Consider the following 23,670-nt stretch of genomic DNA (forward strand, 5'->3'; position numbering starts at 1 on the left):
GTTCATTTTCTAGCTTCTTAAATAAAAACACACCACTTCTTTAAATTTATCGGGAGGGATTATTGTGCTGCCTTTCGGACTAAAGAAAAGGAAAATTTCAGGTAAGACTAAATTTTTGATTTTCTTTATGTCCTACAGGCAGCACATCACAATTGGGATTTAGCAAGCTAAACACAGGGAGGGATCATTATTTCTCTGCCAAGGCCGATACCCAAACTGTACTGCTAAAAGGCTGCTTCTTGAGAGGCTGCTATGTCAAGCTTGTAGAACTTTGCAAAAGTATGTACATTACTCCAAGGGACTGCTCTGCAGATATCTCAAATATGCACTTGTGATCTTTCTGCCCAAGAAGTGGACACTATCCTTGAATATGCTTTTAAATCTGCTGGAGGTTTCCTCCCTGCCATATAAGCTTTCCTATCCAAGGATCTTTAAATGGTGACTCTTCCACAGGAATTGTTGTTCTTTTAGAAAGTCTTGCGATCAAAACATCCACCTGAAGTGGCTCCTCCCAGGGCGCCTCCTTAGCATCTATAGGAAACATCAATTAGAATCTTTTTATCAATTTGGGTGTGTTTTCCACCTAAAATAAATAAAACCGTTCCTTAGATTTGTGTTGTACTAATGAGGAAGAATCACTATCAGCAACTGAATCAAGATTCTAAACTAGATTACAAATCTCTAGAATGTCAGCAGGTGACAGACGTGTATTTATATTTGATCTGACTTAATCAACATATTTTGACAACAGTTTCTTGAACCAGCTAACAAACTGTTCCTTGTTATTTACTGGCCACTTGAAATACAGGATTCACAATTTGACTGAGAATAATCTTCAGGCAATGGCTGATCACATCCTGAACATATATTATATCTGGATTTTCGCTTTTTCCTGGAAGATCTTTCTCCAGACACCTAAAATATATGAAAAGTGAGCATAAGTACACATATTAACTTTGTAAATGTGACCCCAGTAAATCTGCTACACATAGTACCTTTAGCAGCCTAATCACAGTCTAGCAGCTTCCGCTACAGGAACGGACACACAAATGGCAAATGCTGCAAAATACCTGCTTAAGGGGATACCGCACCCTTAGCTGTGAGTTTCCTGGAAATATCTTAAACTCCTCATACTCGCCATATTTTGCATGCATGTGGTATAAATGATACTCCCTAACCAGTAACAGTTTTATACTGGTAAAGATAATAGAATGCAGGACAGCCTAGGAATGGTAACAGCAATGATAATTTGCAATCATTTGAATATCACATTATAACAGATTTCTAAACACTCATTTGAAATGGTAAACTGCAGATGCAATACCATTAAAATATAACTGTAAAGGAGTAATAGGATATTTGCAACCCCTATATCTTTGTAATATAGACAATAAAATTAAAAGTTTCCTGAATGCACTGCCCTTGTACTCTACAAGGTCATGATTTAATGGTGGTAAACTGCAGTGCCGTATAAAAACTAATGCAGCATAATGGACAAGGTACCACTAGTACAATCTACACCCACATACCTCGCATGCTGAGGGATTATAACTACATTATATTAATAACCCCTTAACTAGAACATTAGTGAAAGTACAGTTCTGTATTCTGTATGTTTGGATCTATATGTCACTTAAAGCTAGTCACTTACAACTGGGTAGTTGTATCATTAGAATAAGACACAGCATTATCTATCTAGTATCCATATATTTTGGAATTAACAGATAACCTGCCAAAACCCACATCCATAAATGTAGTACAGTTAGTGTTGATATACTTAGCTATTGAGCATAGTCAAGATAACCTACAGATTACACCGTAGGATAGAAACACGGAAAAAGCCACAAACACAGTACAAATACTTCAGAAATTGGCATGTGATAGTAGCTGGATTAACCTAGAGAGATACTAAGTACGGTAGTTGTAGAAGGAAATAAAAAGACCTGAAGCACTATGTTAATATGGTGCATAAACCAAAAAAATTCAGACAATCCATCATGAAACTATTTTCACCGCTGTAATGTCATAGCAATGAACTGCCGAAAATGTTTACTTTTAACATTTACAGTGCAATGTCTGCAGAAATTGCAATGTGGTAAACACATTGTATTTCTGGAGTGCCCTTTGTATTCATCTGCTTAAATGCTGTCAATTGTAAAGATTGCAATATGTTAATATATTGAATTGCACAGTACAAATAATTCAGCGCCGTGAATGGTTATACGATAACTTGGGTTGCAACCGAACTTGCAGTATAGTAAAAGTGAACTGCAGTCGTGCACATAAGTAAATTGAATGTATGACCTTATGGACAGGTTACATGCAGATGTCATAGTAAGGCAACAAGTGAAGTAAAGGGTGCCCTTAGTATAATGCAAGGGTGTGTTAGTAAAACTGGTTATATCATGATAATACTGATGTTTGCAGACCTATATAGTTGTATGAACTACAGGACTTCAACTGGCCTCCATATTCTCAATGACTATCCTGCTAGTACTGGTTAAATGAAGACATTCCAATATGGTAATATAGAGAACTGTAGGCGAGTATTTAGTACAACACTCTGAAAGGCTATACAATGATAGTTTTGATCATATCATTACATAAATTGTAAATAAGTAATAATGAAACACAGAAGTGCACTTAATATCCATATACTGAATGGCTATTCTGCTCTTACTGGTAAAATGCAGACGTGACGATATGGTATTATAGGGAACTATGGAAGCACAACACACTGAATGGCTATACAATGATAACTTTGATTAACAATAGCATAAAGTTACATAAATTGTAATATAGTAATAATATCTGCAGAAATGCACGTAATCCAAATGCTGATGGACTATTCTGCTAATCCGGTTTGATTGCAGCCATTACACTATAGTAGAATAGGGAGCTGTAGTTGAACATTTAGTAGAACACCCTGTGCAGAAGTGCACTTAATCCATACACTGCAGGGCTATTCTGCTAATCCTGTTTGAATGCAGCCATTACACTATGATAGTATAGGGAGCTCCATTTGTTGCATGGCAGCTTCATGGTATCACAGGTTAATGCAGATGTTGCCGTATGGTAGCAAAATGAAGATAGCCATGCACTTAGTTTGAATGCGGTCATTACATATGATATGTTGTATTATGATACTGCTTAATACAGGTATTGTGGTACAGAATCCTGGTGGGGAGCAAGGGTGTGATTAGTGTAACACACTGTATGGCTATATCATGATAGTACTTATGCCTGCAGACATAGTAATAATAATAACCATATTTGCTGAATGGTAGACATTGTAATTCAGGAATGAACAAACATTTTTACGCACAAGAAAAATTGCAGGTAAGAACCACCACCTGAGGATTAAATCCTGCAATACTCACTGCTTCATGGTGAAATTGGAGTCTCATGTGGTCATTAACCACCATTTCCTACTAACCATAACAAGTAACCGGTTTAGTAGCCATATTGTTGGGAAACACGGTGTTGAGAAAGTGACAATACTGTGTATATCCCAGGGATTTGGTTAACCATACCCACAACAGTTCCAATGCCTTTACTGAGATAGCCAAACAGGTAATTTGTTAAGTCAGGCTCAAATACCTGCAATCCCAAAAAGCTATTCCATTGCGTCCTACAGGCAGCACACCAAGGGTTAAACTCCAGTTCCTCCTGATAGGACAGGTAGCATAAACAATTATTAGTCAGCCTTTAACAACCCCCTTAACCCCTCCTTCATCATGTTTTTTTCCTGTCCTACCTGTGGATGGGGTAGTGAAGTGGATGAAGATCCAGGTCCTGAGGGATTTGAAGGCCGACTGGGGACTACCTGTAGGTCAGGCCCTGGGGGAATAGCAGCATTCCTAGGCAGATAGATCGCTAATGGTGGCGATTGATGTGGCTGGCCAAAGTTTTCTCTGTTGGGGGAACTGAAGGCAGCAGTACACGGAGCTCACAGACAAGGCAGTGCAGTGGCGTGATGTCACTTCCGCCCTTACGAAGGCAAACAGGAAGAAGGGCAAAACGGCTGGAACCAGCATTTCTGCAGAGTTCTATTAACCTAAGGTATTTATAACTCTACTTCAATCTAGGAAAAAGTCAACATCTTCTGCATATGAAAGAATCTGGAAGGTGTATGATAGGTGGTGTTCCCAGAAAGGGTTTTCTTCGCTTCAGAAGGGAATTGCTCAGATCTTACAGTTCTTGCAAGATGGGTTTGACAAAGGATTGCAGCCAAACACTTTGAGAGTGCAGGTGTCAGCATTATCTGCTCATTTGAACACAAGGTTATCCTTAGAACCGATGGTGAGAAGATTTCTAACAGCCACTAAACGACTGAGACCGAGAGTTAAATCATTTGTTTCTCCATGGGATCTTGATTTTGTCCTTAATAGATTATGTAAACCTCCCTTTGAACCGCTACAAGAAATTCCATTGAAGATGCTGACTCTTAAAACGGTTTTTCTCACAGCAATAACATCAGCTAGGAGAATAGGAGAGATACAGGCATTGGGAGCCTCGGATCCATATATAGTTTTTTTCTCAGACAAAGTATGTTTGAGGACTTTACCATTTTTTATACCTAAAGTACCAACATCGTGGTGTACAGATGAAGTGATAAATCTACCAATATTTTTTCCGGAGCCAAAAGACGATGCTGAGAGGTTACTTCACAGTCTTGACCTGAAGAGATGTTTGATGATGTATCTAGAAAGAACAAAACAGCTGAGAAAATCAGATCATCTCTTTATTTTCTTTAGTGGGAAGAACAAAGGAAATAAGGCTTCAAAGGCATCGATTGCGAGATGGCTCAAAGAAACAATTACAACTGTTTATGTATTGGAAAATAGAGAACCTCCAAAGGTTACAAAGGCACATTCAACGAGAGGTATAGCGACATCCTGGGCAGAGAGAGCTTGTGCATCACCTCAGGATATCTGCAAAGCAGCAACTTGGAGCAGTTTGCATACGTTTGTGAAGCATTACAGACTAGACATCTTGTCAGCACGTGATACAGCTTTTGGCAGCAAGGTACTGCAAGCAGCTCTTCCGAAGGAGACTTAACCCACCCAGTTAGGGAAGCTAGCAAATTCCCTTGGTGTGCTGCCTGTAGGACGCAATGGAATGAGAAAATTGGTATACTTACCAGTGGAATTTTCTTTTCCATTAGTCCGTAAGGCAGCACAATAATATCCCTCCCTGTAAATAAAATTGTGTGTACAGCAACCAGTGTGTGGATTCTTGTGTATGCTAGGAAAATAACATGATGAAGGAGGGGTTAAGGGGGTTGTTAAAGGCTGACTAATAATTGTTTATGCTACCTGTCCTATCAGGAGGAACTGGAGTTTAACCCTTGGTGTGCTGCCTTACGGACTAATGGAAAAGAAAATTCCACTGGTAAGTATACCAATTTTCTCAATTTGCATGCCAGAGGCAATTAGTGCACCAGGCTCCTTTGCATTAGGAGCCTTTCCCTTAAAGGGACAGCACATTTGCTGATGTAGGCTGAGAAAAAAAAAATAAAAAAATAAAATAAAAACAGCTAGTATTACTGAGGCTAGGTTACCAAACTTTCCATAATGATGTGGATCCAATCCACTATAGTTGATAAGGCTGCACAATCTGAATGCTATCCGGCAGACTGCAGAGTGCACAGTGAGGAGAGGCCCATACTCCTGTTTGTATGTAAAAGCCAAGTTATTGTATGCATGTTATTCCTCTGAGTACATGATTTACATAGTGAGTGGGAATAGTTATTAGGCAATAGTTCTTCACATCCTATGACCCATAGTAATTCTGCTAAGACTATCCATTGTACCTTAGCAGCCTAGTCAAATTCTAGCAGCCTGGCAGCTTCCGCTCCAATAACTGACCCAAATGACAAAGGCAATAAACACTGCAAGATTACCTGCTTTCCATAAAGTTCCTGGTTTATACTGCCTTGTCCACCTAGACGCGCACCTACACAGAACGGTAGTGCGACGTCATCAGCATACGCCCGGTAATACCGGCGTGTAGCGCTGAACCACATCCAGACATATTCTTCTTCTCTCTGCAGGTCCTCACCCTCTCTCCCAGCAGTCAGGTTACTAGTGAGGACTCTGCATTGCCTAAGGGAGTTTTTCCTGCCTCCCCGAAGTGACCCACGCTGGCGTGGTCACTTCTACGGCCTTCAAGCTCTCAAGCCTGGATCTTCAGCCTTCCGGCCATCTTCTACGTCCTATCCTGGAAGGACAGAAAAAAAAAACACTGATGCCTGGGGGGAGGAGGTGACTCTTATAGGGGTTAATTAAGCTTGTTTATTATTCTGTCCTATCAGGGGAAATGGAATCTATTACCCAATTGTGATGTGCTGCCTGTAGGACGTAAAGAAAAACAGCTTTTTACAATTCCATTCAGCATGAAATAATGAATGTTATCAATTTTGATTAATCCTATGTGACAATTTATTCTTTCGTACTTTATTGAATTATAAAAATATGTAGGTTTTTGCATACGTGTAAATTAAAAAAATGAAATTTTGTACTAACACATGTGTAATTATATTATTGGATTAAGCGGTTGTGAGAGTAACTAAAATGCAATATAACTATTTATAGACTCAATTCCGAGTGCAGATTTCGAGATACTTCTGTATACTATTTACTTCTAAAACTTTTTATCTCCTGCACCACCCTAATTCATGTGGTTGTGGAAGTCTGTTTAATAAATTAGAGTGCTGTACCAATTATAAAAATTCTAATTATTGATTCTTTTATATATAATGTCCATGGTTGCTCACCCCTCTAGGTCTGAGCTGGGGGGGGGATGTGTAACAAAGCAGCTGGGTTAGTTATAGATGGGCGATATGTTTCTCCCAGGGTGTTATATAATACAACACCCTGGAACATGGATTAATTAATACAGACCAAAGCTGCAAGGTAATTACTGCTGCTAAAGTACCTGACTGACCTTTGGCCCACCACAGAGTGAGAGAGAGAGCAGGAGCTGCACTGCACAGGGGAGGTACTGGTTACCACTGATTGTGTTATATATTTTGGTTCTTTTTCTGTTAAGTTGGTGTTGGGAAAGCCACTAACTGTACTTAGGCTGCCAACTGTGTTTAGCCAGCGCTCTGGTGCAAGGGTTTATTTTTCCTTGTTTTGAGTTCTTTGTGTGCTTGTTACTAAAGACTGTGTAACAGAATAAACTTTCTATATATGTAATTCATGTGATGTAGTTGTATAATCACATTTACTTTACAGTGCTACGCAATATGTTGGCGCTATATAAATACATGTTAATAATAATAATAATAATAAACTGTAGGCACTTGCCTTTAAGAGGAGCGACTACTGTGACTGTTTTGTTTACCCTAAAAGACTGTGGAAAGCGACCCCAAGACACTGACCCAGGTACCCCTACAGGTCTAGTTTTCACAGTGTATAGATAGATATAGATAGATAGATATAGATAGATAGAGAGATAGATAGATAGATAGATAGAGATAGCTAGATATATATATATATATATATATATATATATATATATATATATATATATATATATATATATATATATATATATATATATATATATATATATATATATATATATATACAGTGGTGTGAAAAACTATTTGCCCCCTTCCTGATTTCTTATTCTTTTGCATGTTTGTCACACTTAAATGTTTCTGCTCATCAAAACCCGTTAACTATTAGTCAAAGATAACATAATTGAACACAAAATGCAGTTTTTAAATGAAGGTTTACGTTCTTAAGGGAGAAAAAAAAACTCCAAATCTACATGGGCCTGTGTGAAAAAGTGATTGCCCCCCTTGTTAAAAAATAACTTAACTGTGGTTTATCACACCTGAGTTCAATTTCAAAGGTTATAAAGCCATTTCTAAAGCTTTGGGACTCCAGCGAACCACAGTGAGAGCCATTATCCACAAATGGCAAAAACATGGAACAGTGGTGAACCTTCCCAGGAGTGGCCGGCCGACCAAAATTACCCCAAGAGCGCAGAGACAACTCATCCGAGAGGCCACAAAAGACCCCAGGACAACATCTAAAGAACTGCAGACCTCACTTGCCTCAATTAAGGTCAGTGTTCACGACTCCACCATAAGAAAGAGACTGGGCAAAAACGGCCTGCATGGCACATTTCCAAGGCGCAAACCACTTTTAAGCAAAAAGAACATTAAGGCTCATCTCAATTTTGCTAAAAAACATCTCAATGATTGCCAAGACTTTTGGGAAAATACCTTGTGGACCGACGAGACAAAAGTTGAACTTTTTGGAAGGTGCGCGTCCCGTTACATCTGGCGTAAAAGTAACACAGCATTTCAGAAAAAGAACATCATACCAACAGTAAAATATGGTGGTGGTAGTGTGATGGTCTGGGTTGTTTTGCTGCTTCAGGACCTGGAAGACTTGCTGTGATAGATGGAACCATGAATTCTACTGTCTACCAAAAAATCCTGAAGGAGAATGTCCGGCCATCTGTTTGTCAACTCAAGCTGAAGCGATCTTGGGTGCTGCAGCAGGACAATGACCCAAAACACACCAGCAAATCCACCTCTGAATGGCTGAAGAAAAACAAAATGAAGACTTTGGAGTGGCCTAGTCAAAGTCCTCACCTGAATCCTATTGAGATGTTGTGGCATGACCTTAAAAAGGGGGTTCATGCTAGAAAACCCTCAAATAAAGCTGAATTACAACAATTCTGCAAAGATGAGTGGGCCAAAATTCCTCCAGAGCGCTGTAAAGACTCGTTGCAAGTTATCGCAAACGCTTGATTGCAGTTATTGCTGCTAAGGGTGGCCCAACCAGTTATTAGGTTCAGGGGGCAATTACTTTTTCACACAGGTTTGGATTTCTTTTCTCCCTAAATAATAAAAACCCTCATTTAAAAACTGCATTTGTGTTTACTTGTGTTATATTTGACTAATAGTTAAATGTGTTTGATGATCAGAAACATTTTGTGTGACAAACATGCAAAAGAATAAGAAATCAGGAAGGGGGCAAATAGTTTTTCACACCACTGTATATATATATATATATATATATATATATATATATATATATATATATATATATATATATATATATATATATATATTGATCTGCCAATAGAAACTTCTCCACTTTATGTGGACCTGGGGAAGAGACTCAATTATGTGAGTTACACACATTAGTGTCTATATTATCTGCAGGAGCAGAGAATTGTGCTGCAACTATTACCTGCTACACATTTGGTGTTGACAGCAGTTTAACCTGGGGGGGGTGAGGGGAGTGCATTGAACTTCAACTTTGTACATTAAAGGACACATTTTGTGTGAATACTATAATGTATCAGTATAAATATTTTAAATATTCATATTTTTTTAAGTACACTTCCCATCTGTTCCACTTGCTGCTGCCTCCTTTTCCAGGCTGTTCAGGGGAGTCGGCAGTACTCAGCTCACTGCACTGTAGGACAGGAACCAATCAGCAGCTAGTAGGACCTGATAGGGAACTGAAGCCTGTCTGTGCTTGTGTGACTGCAGGGCTGTGATTGGCTGTCCCCCTACTACTGTGCTTCTGGCAGGGACCGTTAGGACACGCCCACCCTTCATTTGAAACACAGACTGCTTGTGTGACTGCAAAAATACATTATTGCCTACAAAATTAGGGTTTTTTCCATCCACAAGGACATTTATGCTTTTGTTAGTCTCCTCTACAATTTTGTTTCCATTTAAAGAGGTGGTTTGATTTTATAGGAGACATACAGCATAACTAAAAACCCATCCTAATATTGAAGGCAGTACTGAATAATATAAGGTGCTGGTTTCACTTTGGGCCAAAAGTTAATATTATCTTTATAAAGGGTTCCCTTATTGGAGCTCTCTTTAGATCTGCTACAATCCCCTATATATGATTGATTGCTTCTCTGGCCTCATCTATGAGGAGTAGGGATGGGCGAATTTTTTCGCCTCGTTTCGCCGGAAAAATTACGCCCATAGACTCATATGGCAGCGTGCGTCAAAAAAAAAAAGACGCGCGTCAAAACAGTTTCGCCGCGCGACAAAAATTTTTTGACGCCCATAGACTTTAATGGGCGTCTGCGACATTTCGCCAGCGGCGAATTTTTGGCGAAGCGAAACGGGTCAAATTCGCCCATCCCTGATGAGGAGACTTGTGGGGTCCTCAAGGTTTTCCTGGAAAATATCATCAATGTTGTTGAAGTGTTGGCAGGTATGTGACGCATGTAGCCAACTTTATTTCACTTCAACCACAAATATCTGCAATGCTCACCTTTTTTTTTAAAGGAGAAGGAAAGGTATTTTTACTGCTATTGCAAACATTCCCTCCTCTTAAAACGCCATAGTTTAAGTAGGAAATTTAGTTTTGTTTAATTGCACCGGCACATTGAAAAAATTCACCACTGTGGACTTTGCGGCCGCCATCTTGGTTAAGGTCACATCATAGGAGAGGAGTCTGTTGCACGTTGGATTAGAAAACGTGCGCTCCTGTGAAGAGAACTGAGGCGCGTCTGTCTTTACCACATGACCTAAACGTCATCGCTGGTCTGAGGGGAAAGTATCATTTGCTCATGCGCAGGGCTTAGATGATTTGTACTGCGCATGTACAAGCCCTCTTGTGCAGTTTTCTATCAACGGAGGGATGTCTTATATTTTATGCACTTTTCAATATTTTTAAAGTCGATCTTTGCCTACAGCTGAACAAGAACTTGTATAGAGGCAGCATTATTGTAAGTAGCTCTTCACATATGGGGCAATCCATATAGCTTTATTTATATTTTACCTTTCCTTCTCCTTTAAAGTAATGTGGAGCTTGTTGCCAAAATGTTAGACAATACCCAATTTTGAATGACATTTTAAAATAAACCATGCCCACTTTTGAGACTCCATTTATAGATCTCATACGTCTTTTGTCTTGGCAATTACCTAAATTAATATAGTTATACTCCCAATATTAAAGCAATAGGGGGACTATTCTAGAACAAATTTATTTTCTGCTCTCCTTCAACTCCAGCAAAGAGGTACCCTGGCATGCAAACCCTTTTTAGGTACATACCTGTACAGGTGAAAACCTTATTTAAAGCTGAGATTGTCACCCTTTATGTGACTCTTATGTGCTGATCATTGACATCACAGGAGTGGGGTATGGATGGATTAGTGACATCATGGGATGGATGGTGCTCTATCATGTGGGTGGAAAATGGGCAGCTTGGGTTGAGAATGTAAGGGTCTGGCAGTGAAACAGTTAAGTGGGCGGCATTGCTGGTAGTTTTGTTAAAACATCCCTGGCCCTAGCTCTATTTAAAGCACAATTTCAAACATATAGGAGATCATGTCATATATTTTGAAGTAAAACTGCACTGAGCAGTTTGAAGCAGTCAAATTTTTGTCCAAGGGCCCATACTTGCATATTAATTAGTAAAGGGCGAATTTTTTCGCCAAGGGCAAATTCACCGGCGCCCATTTTGATGCAGGCGAATTGTCGCTGGCGTCAAAATCACAATTAAGTGAATTTTTCGTCAGTTTTGCAAATTCGCAAAATTCGCGGAGAAGCGAAATGGGACAAATTCACCCATCACTAATATTAATGGATAATTAAGCACATGTAGGTGTTTTGCAAACCTTTGTTATTCCTCTGATTTTACTTTTATGCTGCATTTTGGTGAATATTGAATAGTGACAAAGCTATTTGTTTATCAGTGCTTAAACGTGCATTTCATGTGTGCCTTAAACTAAAACTATCTCTTTTTTATTCAAGTGGAATTATTGTATGTGTGTGTGTCTGCAAGGGTTAAGGTTTGTGGCTAGCAGCTCAGGAAATGAGTGTAGGAGTAAACACTGTCTAAGCAAGTGTTACGATAGAGTCCGGAAGAGTATGGGGACCGAGCTCTAACTTGTTCTTGTGGTTAAATGGTATAGAAACTGTCCTGTAGTCTTCACTACCCCTGCCTTGACTTCTGTCTAGGAGGAATCAAACCTGGGGCAGCCAATCACAGCCCTGCAGTCAGACAAGCAAAGACAGGCTTTAGTTCCCTATCAGGTCCTGCTAGCTGCTGATTGGTTCCTGTCCTACAGTGCAGTGTGCTGACTACAGCCAGCTCCCCTGCACAGAAGGAACAGATAGGTGGGACGAGTAGGGATTTTGCAGAAATTTTCAATAATGTAATTGGAAATACTACTTTTTAAAGCACATTCCTTCTATATCTAAAATAATTGAATACACTGATAAATTATTGTTTTTACACAATATGTCCCCTTTAAAGAGGAACCATCATGAAATGAACATGAAATCATTGGCCTACTGGCCTATGGCCACAGATCTTCCTCTTTGGCTTCTAGTTACTGACCCAGCTGGATCTGTTCCAGGAGCCTGGAGACACCAAGGCCCAGAAAGTTATTCTGCCCTAGAGGGACCAGTACCTCTAGTGATAAGTCAGGGAGCAGGGACACCATGAATTAGGCTTAGCCAGAGACAGGTTAGATCTTTAATAGGACTTTCTAGCAGAGTCAGATAAATTTAAATAACATGAGCAGTTTTGTGCTCCTACAAGGATTGTATTAGGGAGTAGTTCTCCCCTAGGCTCTGAGTCTGCCTACAGTTAAGGGACTGCAGCTGGACAGGGAATCAGGCTTTCCGGATTATTTCACTGTATGGGACCTGGCCCACACCTGGGCATTGCATCCTAGAAGCGTACTCATGGTCCTGTTAGGTTTCCATGTCTATTGCCCTGCTTTGCCAGTGTGTGCCATACTCTGCCTGCCCTATGCTCCCTGTGTGTGCCATACTCTGCCTGCCCTATGCACCCTGTGCGTGCCATACTCTGCCTGCCCTATGCTCCCTGTGTGTGTGTCATACTCTGCCTGCCATATGCTCCCTGTGTGTGCCATACTCTGCCTGCCCTATGCTCCCTGTGTGTGTGTCATACTCTGCCTGCCATATGCTCCCTGTGTGTGCCATACTTTGCCTGCCCTATGCTCCCTGTGTGTGTGTCATACTCTGCCTGCCATATGCTCCCTGTGTGTGCCATACTTTGCCTGCCCTATGCTCCCTGTGTGTGTGTCATACTCTGCCTGCCATATGCTCCCTGTGTGTGCCATACTCTGCCTGCCCTATGCTCCCTGTGTGTGTGTCATACTCTGCCTGCCATATGCTCCCTGTGTGTGTCATACTCTGCCTGTCGTATGTTTCCTGTGTGTGTCATACTTTGCCTGCCCTATGCTCCCTGTGTGTGTGTCATACTCTGCCTGCCATATGCTCCCTGTGTGTGCCATACTCTGCCTACCCTATGCTCCCTGTGTGTGTGTCATACTCTGCCTGCCCTATGCACCCTGTGTGTGTGTCATACTCTGCCTGCCCTATGCACCCTGTGTGTGCCATACTCTGCCTGCCCTATGCTCCCTGTGTGTGTGTGTCATACTCTGCCTGCCCTATGCACCCTGTGTGTGTGTCATACTCTGCCTGCCCTATGCACCCTGTGTGTGCCATACTCTGCCTGCCCTATGCGCCCTGTGTGTGCCATACTCTGCCTGCCCTTTACTCCCTGTGTGTGCCATACTCTGCCTGCCCTATGCTCCCTGTGTGTGCCATACTCTGCCTGTCCTATGCGCCCTGTGTGTGCCATACTCTGTCTGCCCTATGCTCCCTGTGTGTGTTTCATACTCTGCCCGTCCTATGCTCCCTGTGTGCCATACTCTGCCTGCCCTATGCTCCCTGTGTTTGCCCTGCCCTATGCTCCCTGTGTGTGTCATACTCTGCCTGCCCTATGCACCCTGTGTGTGCCATACTCTGCCTGCCCTATGGTCCCTGTGTGTGCCATACTCTGTCTGCCCTATGCTCTTTGTGTGTGCCATACTCTGCCTGCCCTATGCTCCCTGTGTGTGCCATACGCTGCCTGCCCTATGCTCCCTGTGTGTGTGTCATACTCTGCCTGCACTATGCACCCTGTGTGTGCCATACTCTGCCTGCCCTATGCTCCCTGTGTGCCATACTCTGCCTGCCCTATGTTCCCTGTGTGTGTGCCATACTCTGCCTGCACTATGCACCCTGTTTGTGCCATACTCTGCCTGCCCTATGCTCCCTGTGTGTGTCATACTCTGCCTGCCCTATGCACCCTGTGTGTGCCATACTCTGCCTGCCCTATGGTCCCTGTGTGTGCCATACTCTGTCTGCCCTATGCTCTTTGTGTGTGCCATACTCTGCCTGCCCTATGCTCCCTGTGTGTGCCATACGCTGCCTGCCCTATGCTCCCTGTGTGTGTGTCATACTCTGCCTGCCCTATGCTCCCTGTGTGTGCCATACTCTGCCTGCCCTATGCTCCCTGTGTGCCATACTCTGCCTGCCCTATGTTCCCTGTGTGTGTGCCATACTCTGCCTGCACTATGCACCCTGTTTGTGCCATACTCTGCCTGCCCTATGCTCCCTGTGTGTGTCATACTCTGCCTGTCCTATGCTCCCTGTGTGTCATACTCTGCCTGACGTATGCCTCCTGTGTGTGTGCCATACTCTGCCTGCCCTATGCTCCCTTGTATGCCATACTCTGCCTGCCCTATGCTCCCTGTGTGTGTGTCATACTCTGCCTGCCCTATGCACCCTGTGTGTGCCATACTCTGCCTGCCCTATGCTCCCTGTGTGTGCCATACTCTGCCTGCCCTTTGCTCCCTGTGTGTGCCATACTCTGCCTGCCCTATGCTCCCTGTGTGTGCCATACTCTGCCTGTCCTATGCTCCCTGTGTGTGCCATACTCTGTCTGCCCTATGCTCCCTGTGTGTGTTTCATACTCTGCCCGTCCTATGCGCCCTGTGTGTGCCATACTCTGCCTGCCCTATGCTCCCTGTGTGTGCCCTGCCCTATGCTCCCTGTGTGTGTCATACTCTGCCTGCCCTATGCACCCTGTGTGTGCCATACTCTGTCTGCCCTATGCTCTTTGTGTGTGCCATACTCTGCCTGCCCTATGCTCCCTGTGTGTGCCATACGCTGCCTGCCCTATGCTCCCTGTGTGTGTGCCATACTCTGCCTGCACTATGCACCCTGTTTGTGCCATACTCTGCCTGCCCTATGCTCCCTGTGTGTGTCATAATCTGCCTGTCCTATGCTCCCTGTGTGTCATACTCTGCCTGACGTATGCCTCCTGTGTGTGTGCCATACTCTGCCTGCCCTATGCTCCCTTGTATGCCATACTCTGCCTGCCCTATGCACCCTGTGTGTGCCATACTCTGCCTGCCCTATGCTCCCTGTGTGTGCCATACTCTGCCTGCCCTTTGCTCCCTGTGTGTGCCATACTCTGCCTGCCCTATGCTCCCTGTGTGTGCCATACTCTGCCTGTCCTATGCTCCCTGTGTGTGCCATACTCTGTCTGCCCTATGCTCCCTGTGTGTGTTTCATACTCTGCCCGTCCTATGCGCCCTGTGTGTGCCATACTCTGCCTGCCCTATGCTCCCTGTGTGTGCCCTGCCCTATGCTCCCTGTGTGTGTCATACTCTGCCTGCCCTATGCACCCTGTGTGTGCCATACTCTGTCTGCCCTATGCTCTTTGTGTGTGCCATACTCTGCCTGCCCTATGCTCCCTGTGTGTGCCATACGCTGCCTGCCCTATGCTCCCTGTGTGTGTGCCATACTCTGCCTGCACTATGCACCCTGTTTGTGCCATACTCTGCCTGCCCTATGCTCCCTGTGTGTGTCATAATCTGCCTGTCCTATGCTCCCTGTGTGTCATACTCTGCCTGACGTATGCCTCCTGTGTGTGTGCCATACTCTGCCTGCCCTATGCTCCCTTGTATGCCATACTCTGCCTGCCCTATGCTCCCTGTGTGTGTGTCATACTCTGCCTGCCCTATGCACCCTGTGTGTGCCATACTGTGCCTGCCCTATGCTCCCTGTGTGTGCCATACTCTGCCTGCCCTATGCTCCCTGTGTGTGTGTCATACTCTGCCTGCCCTATGCACCCTGTTTGTGCCATACTCTGCCTGCCCTATGCTTCCTGTGTGTGTCATACTCTGCCTGTCCTATGCTCCCTGTGTGTCATACTCTGCCTGACGTATGCCTCCTGTGTGTGTGCCATACTCTGCCTGCCCTATGCTCCCTGTGTGTGCCATACTCTGCCTGCCCTATGCTCCCTGTGTGTCATACTCTGCCTGACGTATGCCTCCTGTGTGTGTGCCATACTCTGCCTGCCCTATGCTCCCTGTGTGTGCCATACTCTGCCTGCCCTATGCTCCCTGTGTGTGTGTCATACTCTGCCTGTGAGAGATTAGCATGTTGGGGGTTTGTTCTGGAAGGTTTGTAAAAGTTGTTAGAGAGTCCCTAAGGTACTGTATTTAATAAGGTTCTGGGTATTGCTGCACCAACCACAGGGAAGGAGGAGGCATATGAATTTAATGTATCATGAGTGATAAGTGATATCCTTGCAGTGAGAACCAACCATTTGTTGTTTAAAATGCAACCACCATTAATGTGGATTGGTCTTAAAAGTTCTTGTGATAACATGGGTGTGGTTAAAAGGGGAGTGGCTAACACTGGCCCATCAGCCCAATTAGCACATGCAATTAACTGTAGCTCTCTCATTTTCCCTGACAAACTCTATGCATTTGCCAGCATACAGCAGAGGTTACTACTCTTCCCCCTCATATTTATATGACGTAATGGAGAGTAAGATCTAAAGTTTCTATTTTTTTGCTCTCGCGGTACATGATGTACCTATGTCAGCTGTATAGATGGTTATAGTTATATTTGATTCTGTTTCCTTAGAACTTATTTCATTTTTTTTATTTACCTTTGTTGCAAGCATGACACCCCCTATCCTTATAAAGATTTATAATATAGATAGAATTTGTGAGATGTGTGGCTGGATATGAATATAATGAGTAGTACAACCTGCTTGCACACCCTGGCCTCCGGGAGTTCAGTGCCTGGTGCACGGTGTTGGAGGGGTCAGACCCTGACAAAGGGGCCTGCCCCCGAAACGTTGCACGTTCGCAGAATAAAATTTGTAAGGGTATATCCCTGCTTTTGCTTGCCTTGAGTGCCAGTGTTTTCTTGGATCATTTGGATATGAATATAATACATTGCAGTTATATGCAGTCGCCCCCCCACAGTGCAATTAAGTTTCATATGTCAGATCAGACTCATTGGTTTCTTGTTGCACCTCATTGTGTACATGTTACAGGCACTGATTGGTTTCTTGTGTCACTTTAAATAAGAGTGAGTTGCACAATGACACAGAACTATAATTACTGTAAGGAAACTGCAAATCAGGGGCGGTTGCAGGAAAGTGGCAGAGAGAACAATGACAGAAGTCAGTGTTGGAGGCTGTGAGAGAGTGAAGCAGCAGCGGTTTTACTGAGTATTGAGATCTGGGACTCAGAACTGGGATCTGAGCCCTGGCCACTGACTAAAATCCCCATAGAGAGTAAAGCTGAAAGAGGGACAGTAGTTGAATAGTTATAAAATGGTTTTTGCAACTCAACTTTAAATTTTTTCCATTGCAGCTCCTGTTCATTTGCCAGTTTTATTAATTCAACCAGTTCATCAGTGGTAGGTGTTTGATCCTGGTTGTGATTTGAACCAGCATACTGTCCCTTTAAGAGGCTTTCTGCTTGGGGTTGTTCATTTATATCAGAACAATAGTTTCCCTCTGATGTGAGTACCAAGATGGCTGTTCTCTGTTACCCCATCTCTACAGAGGGAGTAGCAATATGGCTGCTGGAGTTTGTTCCCACTGCCTCCCCTGACTCCACACCAGCTCCAGACACCACCCGCACCCCTGCACATGAGGCAGTTGTTGTTACCAGAGCATGGTGTGCTTGATGCCTCTCAAGGGAAGTTTTAAAAGCAGCCATTCCTCCCCCACAATCAGCCACTGTAGACTAGGGTTGCCACCCGGCCGGTATTTTACCGGCCTAGCTGGTAAAACACCTGCCAAGGCCAGGGCCGTTATTACAAATTTACCGGCAATGTAGCTGCCGGTAAATTTGTAATACTCTTAAAAAGACCCCCTCGGCCCGCCCCCAATCCCCCTGTAAACTTACCTTGTCCTTTGGTTCTTGTCCTGGCCGCGCCGTGGCCCCGCCCCTTTGCGACACAACCCGCCCCTTTGTGACACAACCCCGCCCCCTTTTTGTACCCTTTTGCAAAAGGTGGCAACCCTACTGTAGACTGCATGTCAGCCGCATGGTGCAAAGCAGCTGCTGCATATTCAGCCCCTGATTGTTTGCTGGGTTGTGCTGCCTCTCCACCCGCAAACTCACAGTCTTCCCCTGACACAGCTTTCATAGAGGCAAAGAGATCAGGAGAAATAAAAAGCTGACTGGTTTACATTTCATCTTTGTTTATCAACACGTATCTCAGAGCTTTTACTCTGCACACAACCCTCCATATTTGCAACAGATACAATTTCTACTTTACTTTCCATTTGTCTTTCTTTCCCAACAATCTCCTTCCTTCCCTCCCTCTCACTCATCACACACTTTACTTCCCTGTCAGGCATTTTCACAGCACTGGCAGCTGCCTTTTCCAAATCCTCCACGTCTGTGGAAGAAATCCTTCCCAAGGAAACAGATCTTGATCTTCTTGCTGCTCCTTTCCTTTCACTCCCTGCTGCTTTACTCCTTGTTTGCGCCATCCTGGTGGATCTCACACCTTCCAGTGTAGGCCCCAAGGTCTGGGCCTCACGCTGGGGGTTTGCCCGCCCAGGCCTTGCATGGCCTGGGCTGACACTCTCCATCCCTCTGGTTCTCCAAGAGCTCACTGATACACGTCTGCTTCCAGCGGGGATCAGATAGGATCTGTGCAGCCACTGGCACAGAATGCTCTGTTATACAGCAAGGTCCCACACCCGGAGCTAAGAGGGCATGAGGCGACCTCTGGCTCTGGCATGCCCCTGCTTCCCTATACAATGTTGTGGGTCCTCAGGTTACTGGTAAGCAGCGTTGGACTGGGGTGCCTGGGGCCCACCAGGAAACCTGATTTCAAGGGCCCACACCTAATGTACAAATACCCCCAGAAGTCATAACACCATGGCACAGTGGCAATTACATGTACAAATACCCCCAGAAGTCATAACACCATTGTACAGTGGTGTAGTAGTTGTAGTTACTACCTTGCTTCCCTTTCTCCAGTGCTGAAATCAATGAACCAAAGGAGGCATGTATTTTCAATGCTGGCCAATGAGATGCTTCACAGTTTTATGAGCCCCTGCAATTCTCTCTGATGGTCACATCCAGATGGAGTAATTTGATCTGGCTGCAGGGCAGGAGACAAGGAAGGAGGGAGCCTGTGAACTTGATTGGGTCAGCTCTGTCTTCAGTGCAGGTGCGATCAATGGCCACTATCCATTAGCATACTGCAGAAAACTTGAAGCACAGCACCAGTTTGTGTTTAAAGTAAAAAAGCCTTTATTCAGTACACATGGCAACGATCTGGATGAAGCAAAATTTCAGGCCTTGTTTTGCCTTTTTTCAAGCTCAAGGTAGCACCAGGGGAGCTGTAAAAATAAAGTCTGGCTGCAGAGAAGAAAAGCTCCAAGGGATCTAGAGATAAAAGCCAGTGCAGGCTGCTACTGCAATGAGTCTGTGTAGAGAGATGCGGGTGGTGCAGGTGACAGTGCGCCCACTGGTGGAGTGGCCCGCTGGCATGTAAAATATCACATAGTTATCTGGGCAGGATGCACTGTGCCACTAATGTAAGGGCCAAGGACCCACCAATGCCAGGGCCCACCAGGTTTTTTGCCTGTGCCCAGGCACGCCAGTCCAACCCTGCTGGCAAGGGTTAGCACTGATAAATGATACATGAAATTTCAGACATATAGATTCTTGCCTTAGGAAGTCAGCAGAACAGTACACTGCATAGAGAGAAAGATGTTCTTCTGCCACTGACAGGATTAGAGAAAGTAGAGGCAGTGCAATGTGGGGAACTCTCCTGGTGATCAGAGGAGAATATGTGGATTTAGCTGCCAGACCACAGACAAGCTCATATGTCTTCTCTTTATTTGCAGGTGGTGGTGTACATTATCAGGGTGGCCATATCCGACCTGAGGGATCTCTTGCAGGTGAGCAGAAGAATAACCAGGATAAAAAGTGGTTGTATGTGGAAGGGGCATATAAAGATTACAGGTCTCATCTGGGATTAATGACACAGTGTGATTAAACACGCAGACAAGTAACTTTTACTCATATGTCTACTCTTTATATTCAGGTAGTGTTACATATACTCAAGGTGGCCGTATCCAACCTCAGGGATCTTTTTCAGGTGAGTGGAAGAATAACCAGGATAAAAAGTGGTTGTATGTGGAAGGGGCATATAAAGATTACAGGTCTCATCTGTGATTAATGACACAGTGTGATTAAACACTCATATGTCTACTCTTTATTTGCAGGTGGTGATATATATACTCAAGGTGGCCATATCCGACCTGAGGGATCTTTTTCAGGTGAGTGGAAGAATAACCAGGATAAAAAGTGGTTTATGTGGAAGGGACATATAAAGATTACAGGTCTCATCTGTGATTAAACACACAGACAAGTAGCTGCAGGAGGAATGCTGTAACTTTTAGTATGTTATAGAATCACTAATTCTAAGCAACTTTTGAGTTGGCTCTCATTTTTGCTTTTTTATAGTTTTTTAATTATTTGCCTTCTTCTGACTTTTTCCAGCTTTAAAATGGGGGTTACTGACCCCATCTAAAAACAATTACTCTGTAAGTCTACAAATGTATTGTTATTGTTACTTTTTATTACTCATCTTTCTATTCAGGCCTCTCCAATATATTCCAGTCTCTTTTTCAGATCAGTGTATGGTTGCTAGGCTAAATCACTCAAACCCCACATAATAATTAAATCCAACTGCATATTGACTCAGAATGTACATCATACTAAAAGTTAATTTTGAAGGTGAATAACCCCTTTAATCAGAAGAGAAAGTAGCAGAGAAAACAGAAAATCACATTCAGCATAAAGTCTCATACATAAGACTCTAGTACTAGGACACTATTAGCAGATTCAATAGGAAATACAGTATATGTACAATTACCTACATACATATACATATTATCTAACATTTAACATTCGCCTTCTATCAACCCCTGGTTCTGTCCATTGTTAGAATGTCATCTAAAGATTAAGGAGTATGTGTGTCACGATTGGCACCCAAAACCGATGGCAAGCACCCTAGTCTCAGTTCGTGCTTCTGCCTGTAGTAGCCGCCTTTGGCCTTGGGAGGAGCCCTCAGCTACTCAGATGCTGCCAGGTCTTATAATGAGAGGTGCAAGGCAAGGGGTTCTGGACAAGCAGAGGGGCACAAATGGATAGCAAAGTCTTTGGGCAGAAGGTCAATACAAGGCGTTAGAGAGAATCTGAGTCAGTTCAGGCCGGGTCGAGGCAGGCAGAAAGCAAACATAGTCAGGCAGGCAAGGGACAAAACCGGGATGTCAAACAGAGGGATGAAGCAGTGGAGGTAGTTGGATTTCAGGCAAGAGTCAGGTTTTAGAAGTCAGGATCGTCGAATAGCCAGGGGTCACAACAAGAATCAACAGGATCAGAATACAGGATTAGCAAAAGCTTGAAAGCACCAGGTATAAACCTATCTCGGGCAAAGTCCTGTGGCTTTAATAAGCCTTTTATAGTGGGGGGACACCCATCTCGTTGCCATGTTGGGTCAGGGCGTCCGTCTTCCTCTTTAGCGCCGGTTCATTAGGGCGCATGCGGCGCACCTCTGCAAGATTTAAAGGTGCACGCACGCTGGCGTGATGATGCCAGCGCGCGTGCACCTTTAAATCTTGCAGAGGTGCGCCGCATGCGCCCTAATGAACCGGCGCCAAAGAGGAAGACAGACGCCGTGACCCAACATGGCAACGAGATGGGTGTCCCCCCACTAGACCACCAGGTGAGATTGTCACATTACCCCCCCCTCTAGGGGGGCCACTGGCCCCCCAGGTTTCTAAGGAAACTTTAGGTGGAACTGTTTACTGAGACCTTCAGCCCTGATGTCACTAACTGGAAACCAAGAGTTCTCCTCAGGGCCATAGCTATTCCATTTAACTAAATATTGAAGCTTACCTCGCACTAGGCGAGAATCGAGGAGCTGTTGGACTTCAAACTCAGACTGACCTTCAACCAACACTGGGGAAGGAACAGACTGTTGACAGACCTGTGAAGCTGGCTTTAAAAGAGATACATGAAAGGAGTTAGAGATTTTGAAATTGTCAGGTAGTTTGAGACGAACAGAAGAAGGATTAATTATTTCAATGATGGGATATGGACCAATAAACCTGGGCCCCAACTTGAGGGAGGGGACCTTAAGCGTAATGTTTTTTGTAGACAACCATACAGAGTCTCCTACCTGATATTTGGGTGCCTCTCTACGAGACCTATTGGCTGCTTTTTTCTGAGTGGCTGTAGCTGCAGAAAGAGAGTTGTGCACCCCAGACCAAATTTTTGCAAATTGCTTGACAGAAGAATTAACAGAGGGTACAGGGGACAATGAACCAGAAAAAGAAAATGCTTTGGGGAAAAAAAAAAAAAAAAAGCTCGCCATAATTTGGAAACAAACTGTACCCCCCTATCAGAAACAATATTGACCAGAAAACTATGCAACTTAAAAGTATTAGAAATTAATAATTCAGCTAAGGTTTTGGCAGAAGGGAGGTGTGGGAGGGAAATTAAGTGGCTCATTTTGCTAAACCTGTCCACAACCACCCAAATCAGAGTCTTCCCCTGAGAAGGGGGAAGATCAACGATAAAATCCATCAAAAGATGGGACCATGGTTTGTCGGGAATTGGTAGTGGCCTTAACAATCCCTGTGACAAATTCCTAGAGGATTTTGACCTCTGACAAATAGGGCAGGAATCAACAAATTTACTGAAATCCTGCTTAAAGAAAGGCCACCATACATTTTGAGACAAAAGGGACACAGTCTTAGCGATGCCAGGATGTCCCGCCATTTTGGAATTGTGGGCTTTGCCCAAAACTTGTTCCCTCAAATCTTCAGGAACAAACCACCGCCCTGGGGGAGTTTCTACAGGAGCAGAGGACTGAACAGAGGACAATAATGGGAGTAGGGAGGAATAGGGAATGAAGGATGGCTTCAAGGCAGCTCTATCTACCAGGCAGATAACAACTCAGCCACACCCTCCTCCTAGGCTAAACACACCTCCCCCCAGCTGATTGGTCAGTACACTCTAGCATTGCTTTCAATGAAGTTGCCAGATATGGAGTGTGTGATGTCATCTGTTCCTCCTGTATCATGGCTGCTGAAGTCTGGAGGGAAAGTGATTTGAAAAGAGAGGATTCCAGCAGAGAAGCAGAATTTCAGTTTTATGTAAGAGACTGCACAGAATTCTACAGAAAGTCACATGCAGGTGGTAATCTGGATGCAGGCAGGGAATCTGTGGGTGTTTGTGTTTAGGCTCTTTGTTTTTTTTTTTTAGTGAATTACACTGACATCTTAATGTAACATGGAGGCTCTGAGGGCAGAGAGCTGCACATTATCTTTCTAGCTCAAAACAAATCTGCTTCCCAACTATACTTTTTGTATATTTGTGCAATAAATGTGCTGTACAAGCGACTGTAATGTGTTTCTTAATGCTAAAATAGTAAGTTGTAACCATGTGCTCTCTGCCTCCCAGGATGATCTCATTTATGTTCTGCCTGGTAGGATGGTGATGTCACTATAAGCTGC

The 23,670-nt window shown here is 43.8% G+C and overlaps 2 protein-coding genes across 4 annotated transcripts in view; both read left to right on the plus strand.

Annotated features, from left to right (window-relative positions):
* Positions 1-23,670, plus strand: part of LOC121398819 — a 104,470-nt gene that overhangs the window by 8,826 nt on the left and 71,974 nt on the right. For both annotated transcript variants that reach the window (XM_041578155.1, XM_041578156.1), the window contains exons 2-4: positions 19,990-20,043; positions 20,190-20,243; positions 20,371-20,424. In XM_041578155.1, coding sequence (XP_041434089.1) covers positions 19,990-20,043; positions 20,190-20,243; positions 20,371-20,424 — 162 coding nt within the window. The remainder of the gene's footprint in view (positions 1-19,989; positions 20,044-20,189; positions 20,244-20,370; positions 20,425-23,670) is intronic.
* LOC121398820 lies at positions 3,893-6,301 on the plus strand. 2 transcript variants are annotated; one of them, XM_041578158.1, is made up of 3 exons: positions 3,893-4,062; positions 5,331-5,394; positions 6,056-6,286. In XM_041578158.1, the coding sequence occupies exons 1-3, from the start codon at positions 3,893-3,895 to the stop codon at positions 6,137-6,139; spliced, it is 318 nt and encodes a 105-aa protein (XP_041434092.1). In that variant the 3' UTR covers positions 6,140-6,286. The 2 variants fall into 2 exon arrangements, with proteins under 2 accessions (XP_041434092.1, XP_041434091.1); XM_041578157.1 differs by lacking the exon at positions 3,893-4,062 and adding an exon at positions 4,101-5,028 and having other exon boundaries at positions 6,056-6,301.

This window comes from Xenopus laevis, chromosome 9_10S (genome assembly GCF_017654675.1).
Source record: "Xenopus laevis strain J_2021 chromosome 9_10S, Xenopus_laevis_v10.1, whole genome shotgun sequence".
NCBI lineage: Eukaryota > Metazoa > Chordata > Amphibia > Anura > Pipidae > Xenopus > Xenopus laevis.